At 36.9% G+C, this 21101-nt stretch overlaps 1 protein-coding gene across 2 annotated transcripts; it reads left to right on the forward strand.

The window, feature by feature from the left end:
• The first annotated feature begins 3260 nt into the window (after nt 1-3260).
• Nucleotides 3261-20827, forward strand: PCNP (PEST proteolytic signal containing nuclear protein). Of its 2 annotated transcripts, none has more exons than XM_035015292.1 (5): nt 3261-3366; nt 9553-9767; nt 12842-12916; nt 17809-17864; nt 19010-20827. In XM_035015292.1, the coding sequence occupies exons 1-5, from the start codon at nt 3303-3305 to the stop codon at nt 19134-19136; spliced, it is 537 nt and encodes a 178-aa protein (XP_034871183.1). In that variant the 5' UTR covers nt 3261-3302; the 3' UTR covers nt 19137-20827. The 2 variants fall into 2 exon arrangements, with proteins under 2 accessions (XP_034871183.1, XP_034871185.1); XM_035015294.1 differs by lacking the exon at nt 3261-3366 and adding an exon at nt 9459-9529 and having other exon boundaries at nt 9605-9767.
• The last annotated feature ends 274 nt before the right edge of the window (nt 20828-21101 follow it).

Genomic DNA, 21101 nt, shown 5'->3' on the forward strand with positions numbered 1-21101 from the left:
TGATCTCCCAAGTCCTAGCCCTACTCCCTGGGTTCCAGCTACGCTATAGGCTCTGACGCCTAAATTGCTTAATCTCTTGAAATTTCAGTTTTCCTCCTCTATAAAAAGGAGATTAGAAATAGTTTTTGACTCATATAAAACATTTAATATTGAGTCTGGCCCATAAATGCTAAGTAAATATTAACTATGTAATTTAGGCTATGTTCAAAATATATGTAATTTTTTTTTAAGATTTTATTTGTTTATTTGACAGAGATGGCGAGAGAGAGCATGGGGGGGAGGAAGAGGGGGCAAGCAGAGGGAGAAGCAGGCTCCCCACTGAGCAAGGAGCCCAAAGTGGGACTTGATCCCAGGACCATGGGATCATGACCTGAGCTGAAGGCAGATGCCTAATCAATTGAGCCACCCAGGCACCCTAAAATGTATGGAATTTCTAATCTAGTATATGCAAGTTGTCTTTTTGAGGAGTATATTCTTATTTCTTTGTTGCAATGGTATGCTAAGGTATTTCATTGAGGTAACACTAGAATTTAAAATTTTAATTTAAAAAAGACCATTTTGTTTCCAAATGGCTAAGCAGTAACTGATTCCTTTCTTTTTTTTTTAAGATTTTGAGAGAGGGCGCCTGGGTGGCTCAGTTGGTTAAGCGACTGCCTTCGGCTCAGGTCATGATCCCGGAGTCCCGGGATCGAGTCCCACATCGGGCTCCCTGCTCAGCGAGGAGCCTGCTTCTCCCTCTGACCCTCCCCCACTCATGTACTCGCTCTTTCAAATAAATAAATAAATCTTTAAAAAAAAAAAAAAGATTTTGAGAGAGAGAGAGAGAAAGCATAAGCATAGGGAGGGGGAGGGGCTGAGGGAGAAAGCAGACTCCCCACTGAGCAGGAAGCTCTATACGAGGCTCAATCCTTGGATTCTAGGATCATGACCCGATCCAAAGGTGGACATAACCGATCCAGCCACCCAGGTGCCCCCGATTTCTAAGACTCTTACACAGATAAATTACAATGGCAAATTCATCCACAGTTTAAACTCATACAATTTTAATTTTCCAAATGTTTTGGAATTTGGAATTTAACAGACCTAGATACTTCAACTTCTCCAAACTAAATGGTCTGCTTTCCCAGTCACTAAGTAGGAAGTAGCTCTTCTATCTCAAACACTCAATAATTTATAGTATTCTTCCACTCTGAAGGTAATTTTTTGTTGCCTACGTTCTAATTATCTTCTTACCTAGTAGGCAGATGTTTTCATGTAATACCATTTCTAGCTCTCTCCTTTTGCTCTTTTCAAACATGCTACCAACTTCCCAAATTTTAATTATTAAAACAATTTTAAAAGGAAGAAGTCTTTACTTAACTATTATCCCTACTATATTACCCATTTTTAAGTTCTTAATATCTAAGCCAGTCTTCAAGCAAATATTAAGAACTTACTGTTTCCATTTCCTCCCCACACTGCTATTCAATAGCATATATGCTTTTAAAATTCCCAGTAGCCATATTAAAAATAAGCAGATGAAACTAATATATTTTATTTAACCCATATGCCCACAGGATTATCACTTCAATGTGTAATCTGTATAAAAACTAATGAGATTTTACATTCGTATTTTTTTATATGCTAAGCCTTCAAAATTTGGTATGTGTTTTAATGGTTACAGCATATCTTAATTTGAATGCCATTTGATCCCCATGACCACCCTTAGAGGAGGTACAATTATTTTTTTATATATTTTTTTAAGATTTTATTTATTTATTTGTCAGAGAGAGAGAGAGGGTGCACAAGCAGGGGAAGTGGCAGACAGGGAGAAGCAGGCTCCCCGCTGAGCAAGGAGCCTGATGCAGGGTTGGATCCCAGGAACCTGAAATCATGACCTGGGCTGAAGGTAGATGTTCAACTGACTGAACCACCCAGGTGCCCCTTCTTAAGACTAATTTCTGTTAACACTTTTAATATAGGGCAAACCCAGAAACTCCAGGTCCCTAGGCGAGGAATTGACCCCATATGGCAAGAGGGTAGTATAAATATAGGGAGACAAGGAAGATGAGTCTAGAAAGTTAGGCTAGGGCCCAATGTAACACTTGGACCTCATTCTGCAAACCCTAAGGATTCATTAAAGTTTTGTTTTTTTTAAAGATTTTATTTATTTATTTGACAAAGACACAGCAAGAGAGGGAACACAAGCAGGAGGAGCCCAAGAGGGAGAAGCAGGATCTCCGCGGAGCAGGGAGCCCGATGTGGGACTTGATCCCAGGACCCTGGGACCATGACCTGAGCCGAAGACAGATGCTTAATGACTGAGCCACCCAGGTGCCCTCACTAAAGTTTTCTAAGTAAGGATGAAATGACTGCAATCTTAACTGAATGAGGTAACTTCTCTCTTTTTAAAAAGATTTTGTCAGAGAGAGAGCACACAAGCAGGGGAAGCAGCAGACAGAGGGAGAAGCAGGTTCCCCGCTGAGCAAGGAGCTGGATGTGGGACTTGATCCCAAGACCCTGGGGTCATGACAGAGCCAAAGACAGACGCTTAACTGACTGAGCCACCCAGGCCACCAAGGTAACTTAAGTTGATATGACAATTACGACCTACAGAAAAAGTAGTTTTACCATTTGGCTATGTGACATTAGACAAATTACTGTTTGGCCTCAATTCTCATAGCTAATTAAAAAGAGTAATTCTGCATTGGACTGTTGTAGGGATTAAACAAGATAGTGTCTGACACAAGAGGGCGCCCCATAAATATTATGTTTTGTTTTTAGGACTTTTTTTTTTTAAGTTTTATATATGTAAATAATCTCTACACCCAACATGGGGCTGGAACTCAGGAGCCCGAGATCAGCCCCACGCTCTTCTGAGCCAGCCAGGAGACCCCACTGCCCTCTTTTTTTTTTTTTTTTTTAAGAAAGCACAGGTAATCCAGAAAGACCAGAATGAATAGAGCAGGCTCGCTTCAGGTGTAGTCACACCCTGGTCTGCAGAAACCTTACATGATTCCACCAACGTTTGCAGAGTGATGCTCGCATATCTCCCCCACTTCTCCGGACCAGGAAAACCTAAGCAAGCTCCAGTCAAGTCCCTAACCAGTCTTGCATAGACACGCAGCCCAACCTTCCCCGCCCTTCGTTGAGAGGCGACTCGCAGATGATGTCACATTCACTTCCGTTTCCAAAACGGCCTCTTTTCACTTTCCAGGGCCGCTCTAGGCTGCTGCCTCGCCAGCTAGCTCCGAAACTCAATGGTTGTTGGGCGGGGTCGTGACGTCCTTGGCGTGGCTGCAGGGGAGGCCGCGGCGGGGAAAATGGCGGACGGGAAGGCGGGAGAGGAGAAGCCCGAGAAACCGCAGCGAGCTGGAGCCGCCGGAGGTGAACACAACCCCAGCGTCGCGGGCTGCGTGGGATGCTCTGGGCCTTTCTTTGAGGTCCCCGGGGTTGGGGGAGTAGGATGGGAGCGAGAATGGGCGGATCTGGCGCTCACCCGGCCAGGTGCTGGGCCCAGACGAGACCCGGGCACGCCCGGCGCGGCCCGCTGGGATCCGGGCCCACATCGCTTCCTTGCCGGGGGAGAGCCGGCCACTGTCCGTCACCTGCTGGCCCCACCGGAGGCCCTGCTTCCGAGGAGAGGGGAGATGGGTACCAGAAAGGGGGACCGAACTCGGGGTGGGACCGGGAGCGGCAGTGCAGGAGCCGCTACCGCCACACCGGAGACGCACATCAGAAAACACGCGTACACACACAGTGGGAGTCACCGAGCAGTGGCCGCAGGAACTGGCCGCAGGCCGAGTTTCCGACGGTGTTGGCCTCTAAGTTACACCTAGGAGTTAGTTTGCTTCTCCCTTTTCGCCGAGGAGGTCGACGATCCCGGCCTTTTCTCTTATTTTCAAGCCGAAAATCGACCCTGTAACGGGATGGGTCGAGGTGGAGGGAAAGAATACCTTTGCCTGCCCGCTGGTTTAAGCTGCGGGGTCTAGGGTTAGGGTTTGATTGCCTTTGAAGTGTCCGCTTTTTCTTAGGCTGTTGCCAGCTACCTGCATGACAGATATTTAGGTGGCTTAATAGGCTAGTGTGACTCTTCCTGTATTTTGTTATGATGCTAACTCAGGTTACAGCTATCTCCATTCTGTATCCTCCACCCCTGTAAATTTGGGCCTTGTGCATGAAGGTAAAGGAACATCTCTCCAAGCCCCCACCCCCCTTTGTCGCAACAAGGCAAGTAACTTAACACGTGCGAGGTGATCATAATATCTTTAGAACGTTTTAAGTATTACTCTCTAGTCTGACTCCCTCAAATCTTATCCCTGAAAATATTTAGTTTGAGAAAATACCGAGGATTAAGAGCATATGAAGGCAATTATTAGGACCTTACTAACATGACGTTTAATATGAATTGCCTTGGGAACAAAAACTGAGAAAAGCGTAATATTCAGTTAATTAAACAGCAATTTAGACCATATAGTACTATCTCATTAGGGATGTTTTTTCCCCTCAAAAATCGTTTTGGAAATTATTGAGTAAAATAACATAAAAAATTAGTAGTTTGGGAAAAAACAAAGATCTGCAACCTGAAGAATCTTAACTGGCTTTTAGACTATCTTTTAACTTTGTAGAATAGCTTTTTAAGTGTCTTGAGAGTATTAAAGATGTGTTTAATGTGTTGCCGAAATGTACCTTAAGTGTCAGCATAACCAGACTGTGTAATTTATCCACCACCCTTTCAGTTAGGGATAATTAACTCTGTAGTATGAATGTTGAAGTTTCTATTGTAGCATGTTTTTGTATGTGGAGTGTTAGTATAAAATTAACTTGGATGATTGATATCAAAAGTTATGGTACCCTTGTTGGTGATTTAGACTAAGTACTATCCCTTAATAACTTTGCCATAATTTGCCTTGGATGTGCCTGCCTTAACAAGAAGATAGTACTGTTGCATAGAAATCATTTTTGAATGTCAGATATTTTTAATTTGTACAGAGAAATCCTAGCTAAAACATTTAATACTGTGGATTGGCTGAATTGCTAATTTTGTGGCAAGTTGGCACTATTTTGAAACATTCTCAAGTTTGTCTTAGGAACTTACCTAGCTGATTTTTAGCTCCTATTGAAGAGTCCAGTAGTTGGAAGTGTAATTTTTTCTAAGTAGCTATGAATGAATTCATGTCAGTAAGAGAAGCTACTTACTTGAACTTGCTCTCACCTTAAAGAGGAGGAGAATGCAAAGGATAAGGCTTTGGGCAGATTTTTATTCTCCCTTCGGCAAAATTTTTGTGGCTCCTTGAAACTGAAATCTTAGAAAAAAGCTGTCCATATCATAATCATGGCCATCTTGTGCTGTTTTAAGCTATCTAATAACTATTTTAATGAAATTGACATTTCTTCTGCCAGCCACTAGGAGGGTCTTGAATATGTTCTCATTTAAGCTGCACACCAGTCCTTTTGGAGAGGTAGCTATGTGCCCTTTTTTCAGATGAAGCTACCAGAATACAAATGGGTCATGAAGGATATGCCCTTATGGACTTAAACTTTATTAGGTACTTCTTTTTCATAGTAAGGTAACTTTGTTCTCCAAGACCTACCTTTCCTCTCCAGCTACTCAATAGAAAAGAAAAAAAAAAATGCCAGTACCACGTGTAATTTGATTTCACATTAACTACACACTTGTTAGCTCAGAATGAATGCAAACTAGATAAACATCCCTTTTATTAAAATATTCCTTGATAAAGAATCTAGTACTTTTATATAATTATATTAATGTTTTGCTATCAATTGTGATTTTATTTTTAGAAAACTGATCACATATTTACTCATTGTTTAAAATACAAATTATGTTAAAAAATAAAAATAAATAAAATATAAATTATGTTGCTAAAAATTTTCACATTGCTAATCCATGGTCATCTAAAATTTTTGTTTTCCATGGCCCAAAATACAAAGATCCTATTAAATAAATAGAAAACAGGAGTTCTTGATTAAAAGCCCCCAAATGCTAAAGTGTAGTACATGTTGTATTTAAAGAAAAACACCTTATTGGACATAGAAATTAATGTTTATATTTAATGATATATTTCAAAGTTCACATGAGGTTGAAATAATTTTCTCTTCTAATGAACTATATATATAGACTTGTACAGTCACATTGATAATAATATAGATTTGGCTGTCACACTTTTCCATTTTCATTGCTTATTCCATTTGCTTTATTTCCTAAATGTTTTGTATATTTTACTACATAATTATTAGAGGAGGATTACCTAAAAAAATAAAAGCTGCAATCTATGTGACACATAGAGCCATTTAAGGCTAAGTAATGAGTACTAATACAACACCCATCTTTTTTTCACTCCTTTCCCCCCATCTTTTCACTGAAGAGTGGATATTTTCTAAAGCTGTTGAATATCTATAAATGCTTTAAAAAGAAAAGAAAAGAAAACAACAAACTTAAGAGTTGAGCACAGCCAGACAGTTATTTACTATGTCCAAAAATAATTTGCTGGATTTGGAATCAGTCATGTTTGTTTTTTTATTATTTTTTTTTTAAGATTTTATTTATTTGTCAGAGAGGGACAGAGCACAAGCAGGGGGAGGGGGCAGGCAGAGGGGGAAGCAGGCTCCCCATTGAGCAAGGAGCCCAATGTGGGACTGGATCCCAGGACGCTGGGATCATGACCTCAGCTGAAGGCAGACGCTTAACCGACTGAGCCACCCAGGCATCCCTGGAATCAGTCATGTTTAGAAATGACCTGCTAGACATAATACGTTCCATCTCCATTGTGGACCTGAGATGTGGGTGGTCTTAACAGATTGCCTCTTAAGGTGACAAGAAAGCATATGTGAATAAAGTTGAATTTTGATTTCACATTAATTAGTTGATTACTTAATTAGTGGTAGTTTTCCCAACTCCCCTGTTCATGCTACAGTAGTGTCCATAGGTATTTTCCCTATAGCATCATGGGATTGGACAGATAGTATTGTGTTCCATATATTATCACATACTAGTTCAGCCAGCTGTCACACTTAATGGTATTAATATTATAGTAAGATTTATGTTTTTCACTTTGTTTTATACTTATGCTTTAGCTTTTCTAGATTCTTTTTTTTTTTTTAAGATTTTATTTTTATTTGTTTGACACAGAGCAAGCACAAGTAGGAGCAGCAGGGCAGAGGGAGAAGGAGAAGCAGACTCCCCACGGACCAGGGAGCCCGATGCAGGGCTTGATCCCAGGACCCTGGGATCATGAGCTGAGCCGAAGGCAGACGCTTAACTGACTGAGCCACCCAGGCACCCTGTAGTTTTTCTAGATTCTTTGTTCCAGAATTATTTTCTGGGTAAAAGGAGACCTAGAATTAAGAAAAGATAGGGTGTTTTAAAGAACTGGAAATCTTGACTAATTATATATAGCTCTTGGGTCACAGTTCAAAGAGCAGAGAATACTGCAGTCAAGATTAAATGTTCTTTATGCTATTTGTTTTGATGTTTTTCGGAGTTTGTGTTTGCACAAAACTTGTGCCTTAGTGTATCGATTGTTTCTCTATGTAAACCCAGTGCATTTTCTATATGTTTCTATATGTTCCCATATATAGAGACTGTGTTTTCAATTTTAGTCACAAAGAAATAGTTATCATTGTTTAGGTTCTACAGTAAAACTCATACTTGATTAAAGCTATAAATAGAATGCAGAATAAAATTTAGGAGGTACCTGGGTGGCTCCATCGTTAAGTGTCTGCCTTTGGCTCAGGTCGTGGTCCCAGAGTCCTGGGATCGAGCCCCGCATTGGGCTCCCTGGTCGGCTGGAAGCCTGCTTCTCCCTCTCCCACTCCCCCTGTTTGTGTTCTCTCTCTGTCAGATAAATAAATAAAATCTTTAAATAAAATTTAGAGTAATGCTTTTAGTTCTAAACTTAGGCTTTGAAAAAACTAATGTTGGCATAATACTGTTGTTTTTTTTTTTTTTTTAAGAAATTCTAAATTAATTTTTAAAAGATTTTATTTGTTTATTTGAGAGAGAGAGGATAGGGGGTTGGGGGGCTGAGGGAGAGGGAGAAGCAGACTCCCCGCTGAACGGGGAGCCCAATGTGGGACTCTATCCCAGGATCCTGAGATCATGACCTGAGCTGAAGGCAAACGCTTAACCGACTGAGCCACCCAGGTGCCCCTAGAAATTCTAAATTGATTTCTGTATTTCAGCTATTAAATGTTGATCTTACATTCTTTAGGTGCTTTTGTAATTTCATATCTAAATAAGTAAATGGCACCTCCAGCAACCATTCCAGTGCTATCTTTGTCTCCTGAGGAAATACCAAAGCCTAGTCCTGCTTAATTCCCCTACATTGTTATTACAACTTTCACTCCTTGTCCAAAGGGAATAAAGAGTTCCTGTTATCTTTCCTCTAAACAAAATCAAATGTTCTGTTCAAAGTGCTTATTAATCTAGAGACCTCATCCTTCCAAAATTATATAGATTGAGAGCTATAGCCTCTGGATTTTTTAATCTGTTACTTGTCCATCTATTTGTGTTTGATTTTCCACTTTTCCCCCATTCTAGTTGTTTGTCCTGTTAACTTGTTGTCAGGGCTATTGCTTAGAGCCTATCTTCTCTTCATAAATAAACTGTTTAGTGTAGCAGAAAACATTCTATAGGGTGAATTGGGGAAAGAAAATAAAATTTTTAATCAACCAGACTTCTTCTATCTTACCATTCAGTATGCTCTTAAATAGCCTTCTCCTCTAAAGGACCAAAGATACTCAAGATGCAAACTTATTTTGTCATGGATTAATACAAATACAAGCACAATTACTGAAAGCCATCTTACATTCCAAATCTACATATGTATGGCTTCTATTTGAAATTATAATTAGCTTGTCTTTCTTTCATGAGAAAAAGTAGTGTGTAAACCTAAGTATGATTGTTAAAATAGGTGATAATCAAGCTTTCAGAGTAGAATTAAATTACATAAGAGGGAATGACTTGATGTCTTCCTTCAGTTTCCATTTCAACTCTAAAAATTGTGTGAGAGGTACGTGAGGAATACATCACTCAAGAAACTTACTCCAGGCTGTATTAATGTTGTAGTTCTGGTAATAATAGGCCATTCATAACTAGGTACTTTTTGTATAACTAGTACTACATAATTGAAGAATGTCAGAATTTATTAATCAAATGTATTGTTCTGTGATGTGACCAATTGCTCACACACTAATTTGTGTAGAAGAATTTATAGACCTTAATTTCTAAAAAGCAAAATCCCACAAATGACTAGATTATTATATAACTTTTATAATAGTGTTTAGTTGAAGGGTCTTAGATTTTGTGAACTCTATGTTTATAATTTTAAATTGCTCTGTATTTTATGCTAGTTAATTCATGGGAGCCTCTTCTACTGCCACACAATCTCAGTTCCTGCTGTATACTCTAACAAACAGTGGAGGAGACTGTTGGGTCAGTAGGTGACAACTGCAGAGGTATCTTCCTTATAACGATGCTTTTTGAGGTTGCTGCTCCCATCAATCTGCTCAGTAAAAATAGCTCATCTTGGTAAGTTGTTTCGACTTCACCAGGACCTGAAGAAGAAGCAGAAAAACCTGTGAAAACTAAGACTGTTTCTTCCAGTAATGGAGGGGAAAGTTCCAGTCGCAGCGCTGAGAAGCGATCAGCTGAAGAAGAAGCTGCAGACCTCCCAACAAAGCCTACAAAGATCTCCAAGTTTGGATTTGCCATAGGTAGTCAGACGACAAAGAAAGCCTCAGCCATATCCATCAAACTTGGATCAAGTGTGAGTTGTTATTTTACCTGTATGATGTTCATAATGGGACTTAAGAATTTTTGTTTCAGGAACCTGCTATTAGGGGGTTATGGTAAATTCAGTCTAAAAAGGTACATTAGTGCGTGAACTTACACGTAAGTATTTAAGACGTTACCAGCTCTGCATTCAGGAATGGTGTGGAAAAATTGTAACTCAAGAAAACTTTTTTAAAAGGTTTGGAATATGAGAAGGAGCAACTATTATAAGGAATATATATGATTTATAAAGTAACAGCTTAGAATTTTTTCCAAGTTGAGCAAAAACCTCTGAAAAATATTTTCAGGAAGAATTTTGGTTTATTTTTCTTACCTTTTAATTCCAGTAATATTAAAAATAATATCTCTAGAAATCAGTACTAGTAAGGTATTACTTGATAACTGCTTCCTGATTACTTCGGAGCTATAAATGGACATTGAGCCCTGTATATCCTATGACAGATCAACTTTTGAGCCCTTGTTGTAAATATAAACCTTGAATTAATTTAATTATTAACCATGGAGTATCTGGAAAGTTTTGAAATATTAGATTGAAACATACGAAGTTCCTAGATTTGACTATTTCTGACCTACAAAAGTGACAATTTCATATGTTTCATATGTTTCAACCACATAGATCTTTAAGAAAAAAATGTTAGGTAGTGTATTACTCTTAGCTTTAGAAAATAGTTACATTCTTGTGTAAGGAGAATAATCCTAGAATTATTAGGATTATTGCCTAAGTTGTTTATTCATATCTGTTCTGTGAAAATTAATGCTCATTTGCCAGATGCATAGAGCTTTATTTTTGCATTAGATGTTCATTCAAAGATCTCAAAAATATGATATGAATCAGGTTCCCATTAGAGTCGGTGTGTTTGAGTTACACTCTAGTTTTAAAAGAGCTACGATTTCTCAGAACCCCTACTCCTACCCTAATGTTGTTTTGCCTTTTTCTTTCTTTCTTTAAAAAATTCATCTGGACAAAAGACATTCAGCTTGTAACTTCATTACTTCATGACTTTTCTTCCTGTTCAATCCTTTTTTTAAATAAAGTTGCATAGACCAACTGCATAAATACTTGTGGGATTTTTTTGATAGTCATTAAACATGTATTCTCATGTACACTTCCATATAGATGTTATTCTTGATAATAGATTTTACTGGGGTCAGCACACTCCTAAACTAGATATCTAAATCCCTATGTTTTCTAAATCATTAACATGATTTAGTAATTGCTGATCATTTTAGATGGGAGGGTTTTGTTTGAAAATGCCTAGTCAATAAAACTTTTAATCTTTGGAAAACAAAAACCTGTTTTTATAAAGTAAACTTTAGTATAAACACAGTCATCTTGGGGAAGTGAGTTTTAAGATAACAAAAAATAGTTGGAACTATTGCTTTTGATTATATGATTGAAAAAGTAGTTGATCAACAGGCACTTACTTGTGTCATATGCTGTATGTACAACATCAGACACCTGACATCTTTAAAAGAGTAAAGGATATTTCTAGAGTCTCTATGCATAATCTCCAAATTAACATTTTTTTATTCCTTCAAAAGCAAACATTTATAAAAAGTGTTTGTGTTATAGAAGAAAGGGTGGTTCCTTTTGTTTCAGTAGATCAGAGAAGATTTCACTGATGAGGTGATGTTTGAGTTGGCCTTAAATGTAGACAGGAGGCAAAGGGCATCTCAGATAAAAAGAATTTTGTGCAAAAGCGGTTTAGATGTGAAGCCATTCAAGAAATTGTTTGTAGTTGGAAAGTGGTATGCAAATGTAGGGATAGAAAGCCCCCCAGATGAGACCATAGAATGGAATCATAAAGGACTTACATAATATAGTTTGGTTTTATTCTTTAGGTTCTAGCAGAGCTATGGAACTGTTGTATGGAAACTTTTAAACAGATTTGTATTTTAGACATATCACTCTGGTACCGTTATAGGGGATTAGAGGGAATAAACACTGAAAGGTGGGGGGATGGTATTTCTAACAGTAGTTGAGGCAAGTAATGCTAAGGGGCCTTGGGTGTCGGTAGTTGATGGGAATGCAGAGGGAGATGTAGGTCTATTAGATAGAGATTTAAGCAACAAGACTTTACAATAGAATGCAAGTTGAGGAAAAAGTTTTCTGGCTTGGGTACTTAGAACACTGTGAATTAAAGTACCCATTGGGTCTCTGAGTGGAGCTAACTAGTTGGCATATGACATCCTGTTTGGGGCAGCCATTGGATTTGGTAGTTAAAACTATGGGAGTGAATGGAGTTGACTGGGGAAGTACAGAGAAGGAAAGGAGAGATCCCTAAAGATAGATTCTTGGGTGTCTGTCATTTGGCGGGGGAAACAAGGGGAAATGGAACAAAAGATCAGAGAATTAGAATAGCATCTAAAAAGCATTGTCAGAGAAGTCCAGGTAGGAGTGTTTCAAAAAATAGCTGGTGATTAGAGTCAAAAGGCGGCGCACTGGTCATTGGTGACCCTATAGAACCAAGGTTACCCGATTCTAGGTGAGTGAGGAGCCATGGGGGAATGAGGGAGGAAGCCAGATTGCAGTGGGTGATCGACAAAATGGATGGTGAGAGTATGAAGATAGTGAGGACAACTGACCTCAGAAACTTAGATTAGATAGAAGAGAAGCATGTTTACAGGCTACAGGTCAGAAAGCTACCCACTAGAGAGATGAGTCTTAGGGTCTTTTATGTTCTTTCTCAAGGCACATTGCACTTCATTTTTTGTTACTGTGGAAAAGTAGTACTAATCATTTTCTTTTACCTTTTCCAGATGCCTGTTAGCTACATGATAATGTATATCTTGACTAGAAAATGTTTTACAGGATGAAAACAAATGGACATATAATTAATAAAGTTAAAGCTACCCGTTGATAACCACATTTTTAAAAAGAAAAAATGGATTTTTTTAAAGTTTGTTCTGAGTTCCTTACTATATGTTTCTATGAAAACGTAAAATCAAGTCTTTGAAGATGTTATTTATATCATTAAACAAGCCTGTATAAACATTATGTGATACTTTTAACATTATGTGATACTTTTTAATGTGTTTCTTCTTCAGAAGCCTAAAGAAACTGTTCCAACGCTTGCTCCAAAAACCCTTTCAGTAGCAGCAGCTTTTAATGAAGATGAAGATGTAAGTCAACACCTAGTTTTGTTTATTTTACTTTAACCAGTTAGTTCTTAAAGGAAGATGTTAGTGGCAGATTGTAGGTTGTACTAATGGTACTAGAGAATTTTTGTAATTCTGAATAGTTTTTTGTGTATGTGTGATGCCTGCAAAATCTGGATATTTCTATTTATTTGGTTGTAGGATTATTTAAAATATTGCCTTTGGGAGCAATGAACTTAAGAATCAAATCAACAGGGGCTTCTGGGTGGCTCAGTTGGTTAAGTGACTCTTGATCTCGGCTCAGGTCTTGATTTCACAGTCATGAGTTTGAGCCCCATACTGGGCATGGAGCCTACTTAAAAAAAAAAAAAAGAATCAAATAAACAGATGCTTATTATGAACAGTAATAATACACATATGTGCTAGGAAATATGTAGGGTTCAAAAAAAGAAAAATTTAATGCTGCTGTCTAATAATTTTATAGTTGAGTCTTCAGTGATGAGACATCGTGCATGCATGCAACTCCAAAAAGGCAGCTGTAATGCTTTCTTCTGGTATCCCCATGAAGAATAGCAAATAGTGCAGGTGATTCTGCCAGAAATCTATTCAGTAAGCACGTGTTCCAGAGTGAGCATTACTTATCTGCTGTTCTCTTAGTTTCCTTATGCCTTAGGCATAAGGCAGTCTTAGTATCCTCATGCCTCTCACAGTGCCCCTCTCTTATGCTTATGAATAACATGATACGGAATTTAAGCATTATTTTGACTGATTTTTTTCTTTGGTCTCTGACTTTAGAAACTAACCCCCACTTAAAATGTGACCCCATTGTATAACAAGTATTAACAGGGTACATGAGTAATTGCTCCCAAAACAGTGTGGTTAAGAATTATACATTCAGAGGAGCATACTGTGGGCTGAAGTGATTGGGAAGAATATATAGAGGAGAAATAGGAATTGGATACCGAAACATTAGGCAGTGTTTTGACAAACCGAGGAATACTTTTATAAGCTAAGAGTTATAAGAGTAGTAAATACTTAGGAGCTGCATTTGACTGGACTGGAGATTTTTGTAGAGAAGTTTGAGCAAGGATGAATATGGAATATTTGGAGCCCAAATCAATAGGTAAAGAATTACTGTGGTTATCACTGTATTCTTTGGACTTACTCATCGTACACACTGGGGTGATTTCTACATGCTAGGCACAGTGAGATTACAAAGATAAATCAGACATGTTCCTCTAGGAATTCAGCCTAGCAGGGCATAAAATAGTACAAAATAAGAAAAGTATCTGAAGACCTAAAGTGGTGTGGAAATTCAGGGAAGGAAGAGAGGCCAAGTAACTAGATGCAGCAGCATGGAAAGACCACGACCACTGGACTGGCAATGGGAAGACCTGGATTCTTTTCCTTTCTTGTCTAGTTACTAACCAGTAGAAAGCCTGTGAATAAGTCACTTTACCTTTTTGGAGCCTTAGTTTTTCAGCTGTAAAATGAAGGCTTAGTTTAAATCATATATTTTTAAACTACTACTCAGAGTTCTGGGATTCTGTGGAAATGTCTCAGGCGTTACTGTGGTGTTAGGTGATCCCTAACAAGCAGGGCTCTGGTTTCCTGCCCCCTTTTCATTTGTAGCTGTTCTTTAATTTGTTTGATACTTAGGGACCCAAATAAGATTTTTTTGAGGAAAAAAAGTATTTCACCCCCTCAAAAAAAGTTTGAAAAGTACTAATTTAATGTTTTGTCATGATTCTTACGAGTTTAGGTAGCTTTTTTTTTTTTTTTAAGATTTTATTTATTTATTTGATAGAGAGATAGCAAGAGCAGGAACACAAGCAGAGGGAGTGGGAGAGGGAGAAGCAGGTTTCCTGCTGAGCAGGGAGCCCGATGCGGGGCTCGATCCCAGGACCCTGGGATCATGACCTGAGCCGAAGGCAGATGCTTAACAACTGAGCCACCCAGGCGCCCCTTTAGGTAGCTTTTTGGTATGTACAGAATGTATGAGGGAAGGACAGTATAGGAAGAAGGGAACAACATGTGCAAAAGTAGAGAGGCTGGAAATGGTAAGCTACGTGATAGTACTGGCTTACTTTGAATGTCTAACAGTTTGAATATCTTTTCACGTAACTTTATTTTATCCTTCATATATTCCTCTGAATCGTGTGATGTAGTTATTCCTGTTTTGCGAATGGAGAAATTAGCAAGTTGATGGTAAAGGATATAAACTTTAATTTGTTTCTTAGATAAAAGAATGTGTGCATCTGAAATCTTCGTCTGGTTTTTCTTTTTTCTGCAGAACATAGTTAAGTAACCTTGGATATATATATCTAGCCTAAAGCATGTTGGACAATAAGGGCATCCATTTAATTAATTTTGAAATTTAAAAATATATTTTATATATTTTCAAAAAAATATATTTGAAAACTAAAAATATATATCTATATAAATTATCTATATAAATTTTTATCTATATATCTATATTAATATAGATATATTATCTATATTATAGAGATAGTGTTATATCTATGTTAATATAGATATAGTATCTAATATATAATATCTAATTAGATCTATTAAATCTATATAAATTTATATTTATAAAGATATATTAATATATCTATATTAAAAATATAGATCTCCTTAGTCTCCTTTAATTTGGATAATTCTTGGTTCTTTCTGTTTTATGGCATTAACATTTTTGAAGAGTTCAGGCCAGTTATTTTGTAAAATATTCCTTAGATTGAATTTGTGTGATGTTTCCTCATGATTAGATTCATATTAACTTATTTTGGCAGGAATACCACAGAGGTGATGCCAAGTTCTTAATGTTATCATATCAGGGAGCACATGTTGTCAGTATGTCCCATTACTGACAGTGTTAACCTTGATCATTTGGTTAAAGTGATGTCTGCCAGATTTCTGTACTTTTCAAATTACTGTTTTACCTTTTGTAATTAAAATTTATTTTTGGGGATATGCTTTAAGAATACATGGGGGCGCCTGGCTGGCTCAGTCGGTAGAGCACGTGACTCTTGATCTCAGGATTGTGAGTTCAAGCTCCGTGTTGGGTGTGGAGCCTACTTAAAATAAAAAAAAATAAGATGAACCATGAGAGACTATGGACTCTGAGAAACAAACTGAGGTTTCTAGAGGGGAAGGGGGTGGGGGGATGGGTTAGCCTGGTGATGGGTATTAAAGAGGGCACGTTCTGCATGGAGCACTGGGTGATATACACAAACAATGAATTCATGGAACACTACATCAAAAACTAATGATGTGATGTATGGTGATTAACATAACAATAAAATAAAAATATAAATCTTAATAGAATAAAAATTTTTTTAAAAATAAAATAAAAAAAATTAAAATTTATGGGGCGTCTCGCTGGCTCAGTCAGTAGAACATGGGACTCTTGATCTCGGGGTCATAAGTTTGAGCTCCAAGTTGGGTGTAGAGGTTACTTAAAAATAAAATCTTTAATTAAAAAAAAGAATACATGAAAATATATAATTTTTTAAACACTCCCATGAGTGTCAGCATCCATTGATGATTCCTGCCAGAATCAATTTTTATAAATGTTTGCCAAGTGGTGATTTTTCTCATTGTTTTATCTCTTTTATATTTATTGTCTCTTCCTGTAAGGAAGAGCTTTCCCTTATTTATATAAGTGTAAGCTCATGGATTCTTTTTTTTTTTTAAGATTTTACTTATTTATTTGACAGAGACACAGCGAGAGAGGGAACACAAGCAGAGGGGGTGGGAAAGGGAGAAGCAGGATTCCCAGTGAGCACGGAGCCCGATGTGGGACTGGAGCCCGATGTGGGACTCGATACCAGGACCTGAGCCCAAGGCAGATGCCTAATGACTGAGCCACCCAGGAGCACCTCATGGATTCTTTATTCAGTAGGCAATAATGCTCAAATTATCTCAGATTTGACCAGGAGAAACTCCTTTAGTCTAGATCTTAAGGACACTCTTTTAAAAAAGAATATTTAGGGGCTCCTGGCTGGCTCAGTTGGTAGACCATGCATGTGATTCTTGGTCTCGGGGTCATGAGTTAAAACCCCATGTCAGTTGTGGAGCCTACTTAAAAATAAAAAAATTATCTCCCCAGCAACATTCATACATAAAAACAGATCTAAAAAGAATTTAACTTATCACATATCTTTTCAACATCTTTAGAAGTATAGAAAGAATGAACTTTAAAGATACCTTTTTAGTAAAGGAGACATTTTTAGAAGGAGCAATACCATAAAGTTGTTAAGAATCTTTGCTTTGGCATCTAGCTGTTTTGCTGTTTATTAGCTTTTTAACTTTAGACAAATTAACCTTATTTACCTCACCTTTAAAATGCAAATGATGATAATTATACCTACCTAGCAGGATTGTTAGGGGTTTTTTGTTTTTCTTTTAAAGATTTATTTATTTGAGAGAGAGTCGGGAAAGGGGCAGAGGAATAGAATCCCAAGCCAACTCCCCCCTCTCTCCCCCACCCCACCCCAGCATGGAACCCAGCTCAGGGCTTGATTCCACCACCCTGAGATCATACCCAAACTGAAACCAAGAGTCAGATAGATGCTCAACCAACTGAGCCACTCAGGTGCCCTGAGGATTGTTAGGATTTTAAAAGAGAGTGCATATTAAAGCATTTAGCACAGTGTGTACTACATAGTAAACAAATGGTTTGGGTTTTAGAATGTCAGGTTTTTATCAGATTTTTTTCTTTATGCAAAGTCAGCACACTTGAAGATCTATGTGTTTCTTTTTAAAATGTAGTTAAGATAAATACTTTTCTCCTTTTACCAAGATTTATAGTCTTGAAAGTGCTAGAAGACTTAGATACAAAATTTAGTATTATTAGTAATCAAGTGAATTTAATAAACATGTAACACATCTCTGCTTTTTTTTTTTTCCTTCAGAGTGAGCCAGAGGAAATGCCTCCAGAAGCAAAGATGAGGATGAAGAATATTGGAAGGTATATATTTTTTTATAAAGATTGTAGAGAATGATCTTTTAAAATGATCTTTATTGTTTGGGCTTTTCTTGCATATTTGGGCAAAACAATTTTGTTTTGTGAGCTATCAGTGATCTTATTTTCTCTCCTGGTAAGAGAAATTGAGTATCTTATGAAAAAAAAATAATTTTAAGGATATTTCTTTTCAGATACATGTAATCTGTATTTTCTTCAGATAGCTATGAGAAATGTTTCTGATTTAAAATTTAAGTTTTTTCAGTATAAAAAAGAAAAGGCTTTCACTCATTCACCTGTCATATTATTCTCACCATTTAATCTTGATTGTACATATCATTTTTTTCCTAATTAAGATGCCAAATACCAAAATTGGACAAGTATTTTAATTTTCCTCCATGTTTCTGTTGTCATGGAAATAACATATCAAGTTAACGTAATGCACATTTTCTTGTATTTAAGATAACTTAGAGGCTAGTAAGGAAGTTTGGATTTAAATCAACCCATAGTTTGTCCCCATTTCTACCAAATTATAAACTCCCAGAGAACTAAGTCCATATGCAAGCATCTATATCAGACTTGGAGTCTAGGGTTCAAATAGGAACAGTCCCGGTGACTGCCTGCCCGCTTTCCTTACATACTGGGACCTAAAGTAGGAAACACATCTGATCTTATAACCTTGTCTAAACACCCAGTTTGTTTGTTGTTTATATGTTTAAAAACGTAAAAGATGTAAAACTGAAACAAATCCACAATGACACTGAACCTTTCTGTGTGTAATATATCTTCATGTTTTTCTTCTATTTCATTTTTTATAGATGCTGATGGCAAGCCATCAGTTGATTTCATGACCCTGTTGAAGCGTTTCAAGCAACAGTTCTAAACACAGTTGTGGTTGCCACGCTTAGCTATAGGTCAGAATCCCCTTAGGTGTTTGTTAAACATGCTGGTCTCTCCTCAGACCTACTGAATCTGGAATTTTAGGACTGGGTCTTGCATAGAAAGGGTATTTTTTAAAAACTCTCTAGGGGCTTGTGATACTTAGGCCTTGTCCATAATAGGTACTAAACAAATATGTTTTGAATGAGTTAAAAACATGGCCCGAAAGGCTTTATGTAACTTTTAAATAAATTTCCTGTCTTTTAACACAGGGATACACCAACATCAGCAGGACCAAACTCCTTCAATAAAGGAAAGCATGGTTTTTCTGATAACCAGAAGCTATGGGAGCGAAATATAAAATCTCATCTTGGAAATGTCCATGACCAAGACAATTAAATGATGTGTTTTGAAATTGGGGTGTGGGGTGGGTGAAAAGTTAAAAGGAACAGTTTCCTTTTTTAAAGAACATGGTGTAAGACTGTCTTTGGAGCCTTTTTTTTTTTTTTCTTTTTTTTTAAGATTGAGTGGTACACTAATAAATGAGAGTTTGAAATTAGAGGTAATTTATGTTTTATATACAGATTTCAAGACATTTGCTAATTTTGTAGTTTCATGTGATTAGTTTCCAAAGGTTACAGATAATAAAAAATCAGAAATGGTACCTTTCTAAGAATTGCATATTTTTTTAGACACAACTATTAGCACATTAAGAGGAACGCAAAAAGTTATTGTCTGTTAAACTGCAAGCAGTTACTCTTAACTCCCTTATTAACCTAAAGTGTCAGGCTCCCAGGAACAGCCTTATAGAAGAGGGAGTATTGTATTGGGAGGAAAATGTTACTGGACTATTGACTGAAAGTACGTTAGATAAAATTAAAATACAGCTTTTTTTTTTTCCTAATGGGCATTTGTTTTGTTTCAGGTCATCATAAACTAGATACTGCATTGCTATCAGTTGGTACAGATGCTTAGCTCTTTAAAATTTTTTTAAAAAATTTTATGTAAATTGTTGAGTATTTGAAATAGCCCACTTCACTTTAACGGGTCTTGTCTACCTTCATTAGTCTTCAAAGACCATTTGCTACCAAAGTAAATCAGTATTTTGAATGTGCTTCTCTTGGTTTTTGTTATTAGCTAGTTCCTGTAAGCATTTCCACCAGATCTTGAGGCAAATCATAAGGAAGCTGTTTCTTTTAAAATACAAACCACCACCAAAAATTTAAATGTACATAATACTTAAATATTTGGCTGTTTTTATTTTTAAAAGGTAGAAACACCAAAAAAGCAACATTGTATGAAGATGAAAATGAGAAAGATGCACTTTCTGTAACTTTGTTAAAGCTTAATTTAAGTTACTAACTTGTGAAAGCGAGTTTCATTTGAACTTAATACAAGAATTCTTATTTTAGTACAGTAATATGGTTTATTTGAAGTGTATACATATTAACCAATGGCCTCTCAAAAGCACATTTTAGGTACTGAAGATAAAAAGAAAGAAAATGCATCTTTAAACATATTTTATGGATTCTTTGACCACATATATGTTGTTAGATCTGTGTTTTGTAGGGTTTTTTTAAAATTTTTGTATATGAATTATTTTTTAATGTGACAGTTATAAACACATCTTTACAAGCGTAGTCACAGATAAAAGAAACACCGTATAATGATTTCTTTGAATACTCCTGCAATGTTTAATTTGGAGGCAGCTTCAGACTATTTTATTGGTGGTAACTACTTGCTGAGCTCTTTTAATAGGTAATAACTCCAGAGAAGCAGCCTGTATATATTCCTAACATTTTGTTCATTTGCATTTAAGTTTAGAGTAAGCCCCAAGTAAAACAATGGAAATGTATATAGAACTATTAGTCCTTACATGATTTAATTATATCAAGATAGATGAATTTAACTTGCTTTAATGTAGGCAGACTTTCCACTTTTGTCCATTTTACTGTTTATGTTAAAATAACATCCCTCTCCTACATATTCTTTTCTTGACTCAAATGAAATACTAACCTAAGGTCAAGATGGGAGAGAAACGACTGAGATGAATGTCTTTACTAAAATACCAATAAATTTGTCAAACTCAATAGTGTTCTTATTTTCTATTCTACATAATTGTTGCTGGGGTTTTTGTTTTGTTTTTTTATTTTTTTAACAAAAAAGACGAGCCAGATGTTATGATTGTTGCTCTTGCCCAGATTGTTGGCCAAAGTAATGGGAAATTTAAAATTAGTATTTATTGGAGTCTACCTAACTTAGCACATAGTTCTATAGCATTACAGTATCTGGGGTTGGAAAAGACTTAATCCAAATCATCCCTCTCCTTCACTGCCAAAGTGTTTTCTGTCCTGTGCTGTACAA

Source organism: Mirounga leonina, unplaced genomic scaffold, assembly GCF_011800145.1.
Source record: "Mirounga leonina isolate KUSES-001 unplaced genomic scaffold, KU_Mleo_1.0 Mir_169, whole genome shotgun sequence".
NCBI classification, from domain to species: domain Eukaryota; kingdom Metazoa; phylum Chordata; class Mammalia; order Carnivora; family Phocidae; genus Mirounga; species Mirounga leonina.

Bases quoted from the DNA above. Each gene is read 5' to 3' on its own strand.
- PCNP (XM_035015292.1), top strand. From the start codon at position 3,303: ATGGCGGACGGGAAGGCGGGAGAGGAGAAGCCCGAGAAACCGCAGCGA. The intron at 12,917-17,808 runs GTAAGTCAACAC...TTTTTCCTTCAG, and splicing joins CTTTTAATGAAGATGAAGAT to AGTGAGCCAGAGGAAATGCC. The intron at 17,865-19,009 runs GTATATATTTTT...CTTTTAACACAG, and splicing joins AGGATGAAGAATATTGGAAG to GGATACACCAACATCAGCAG.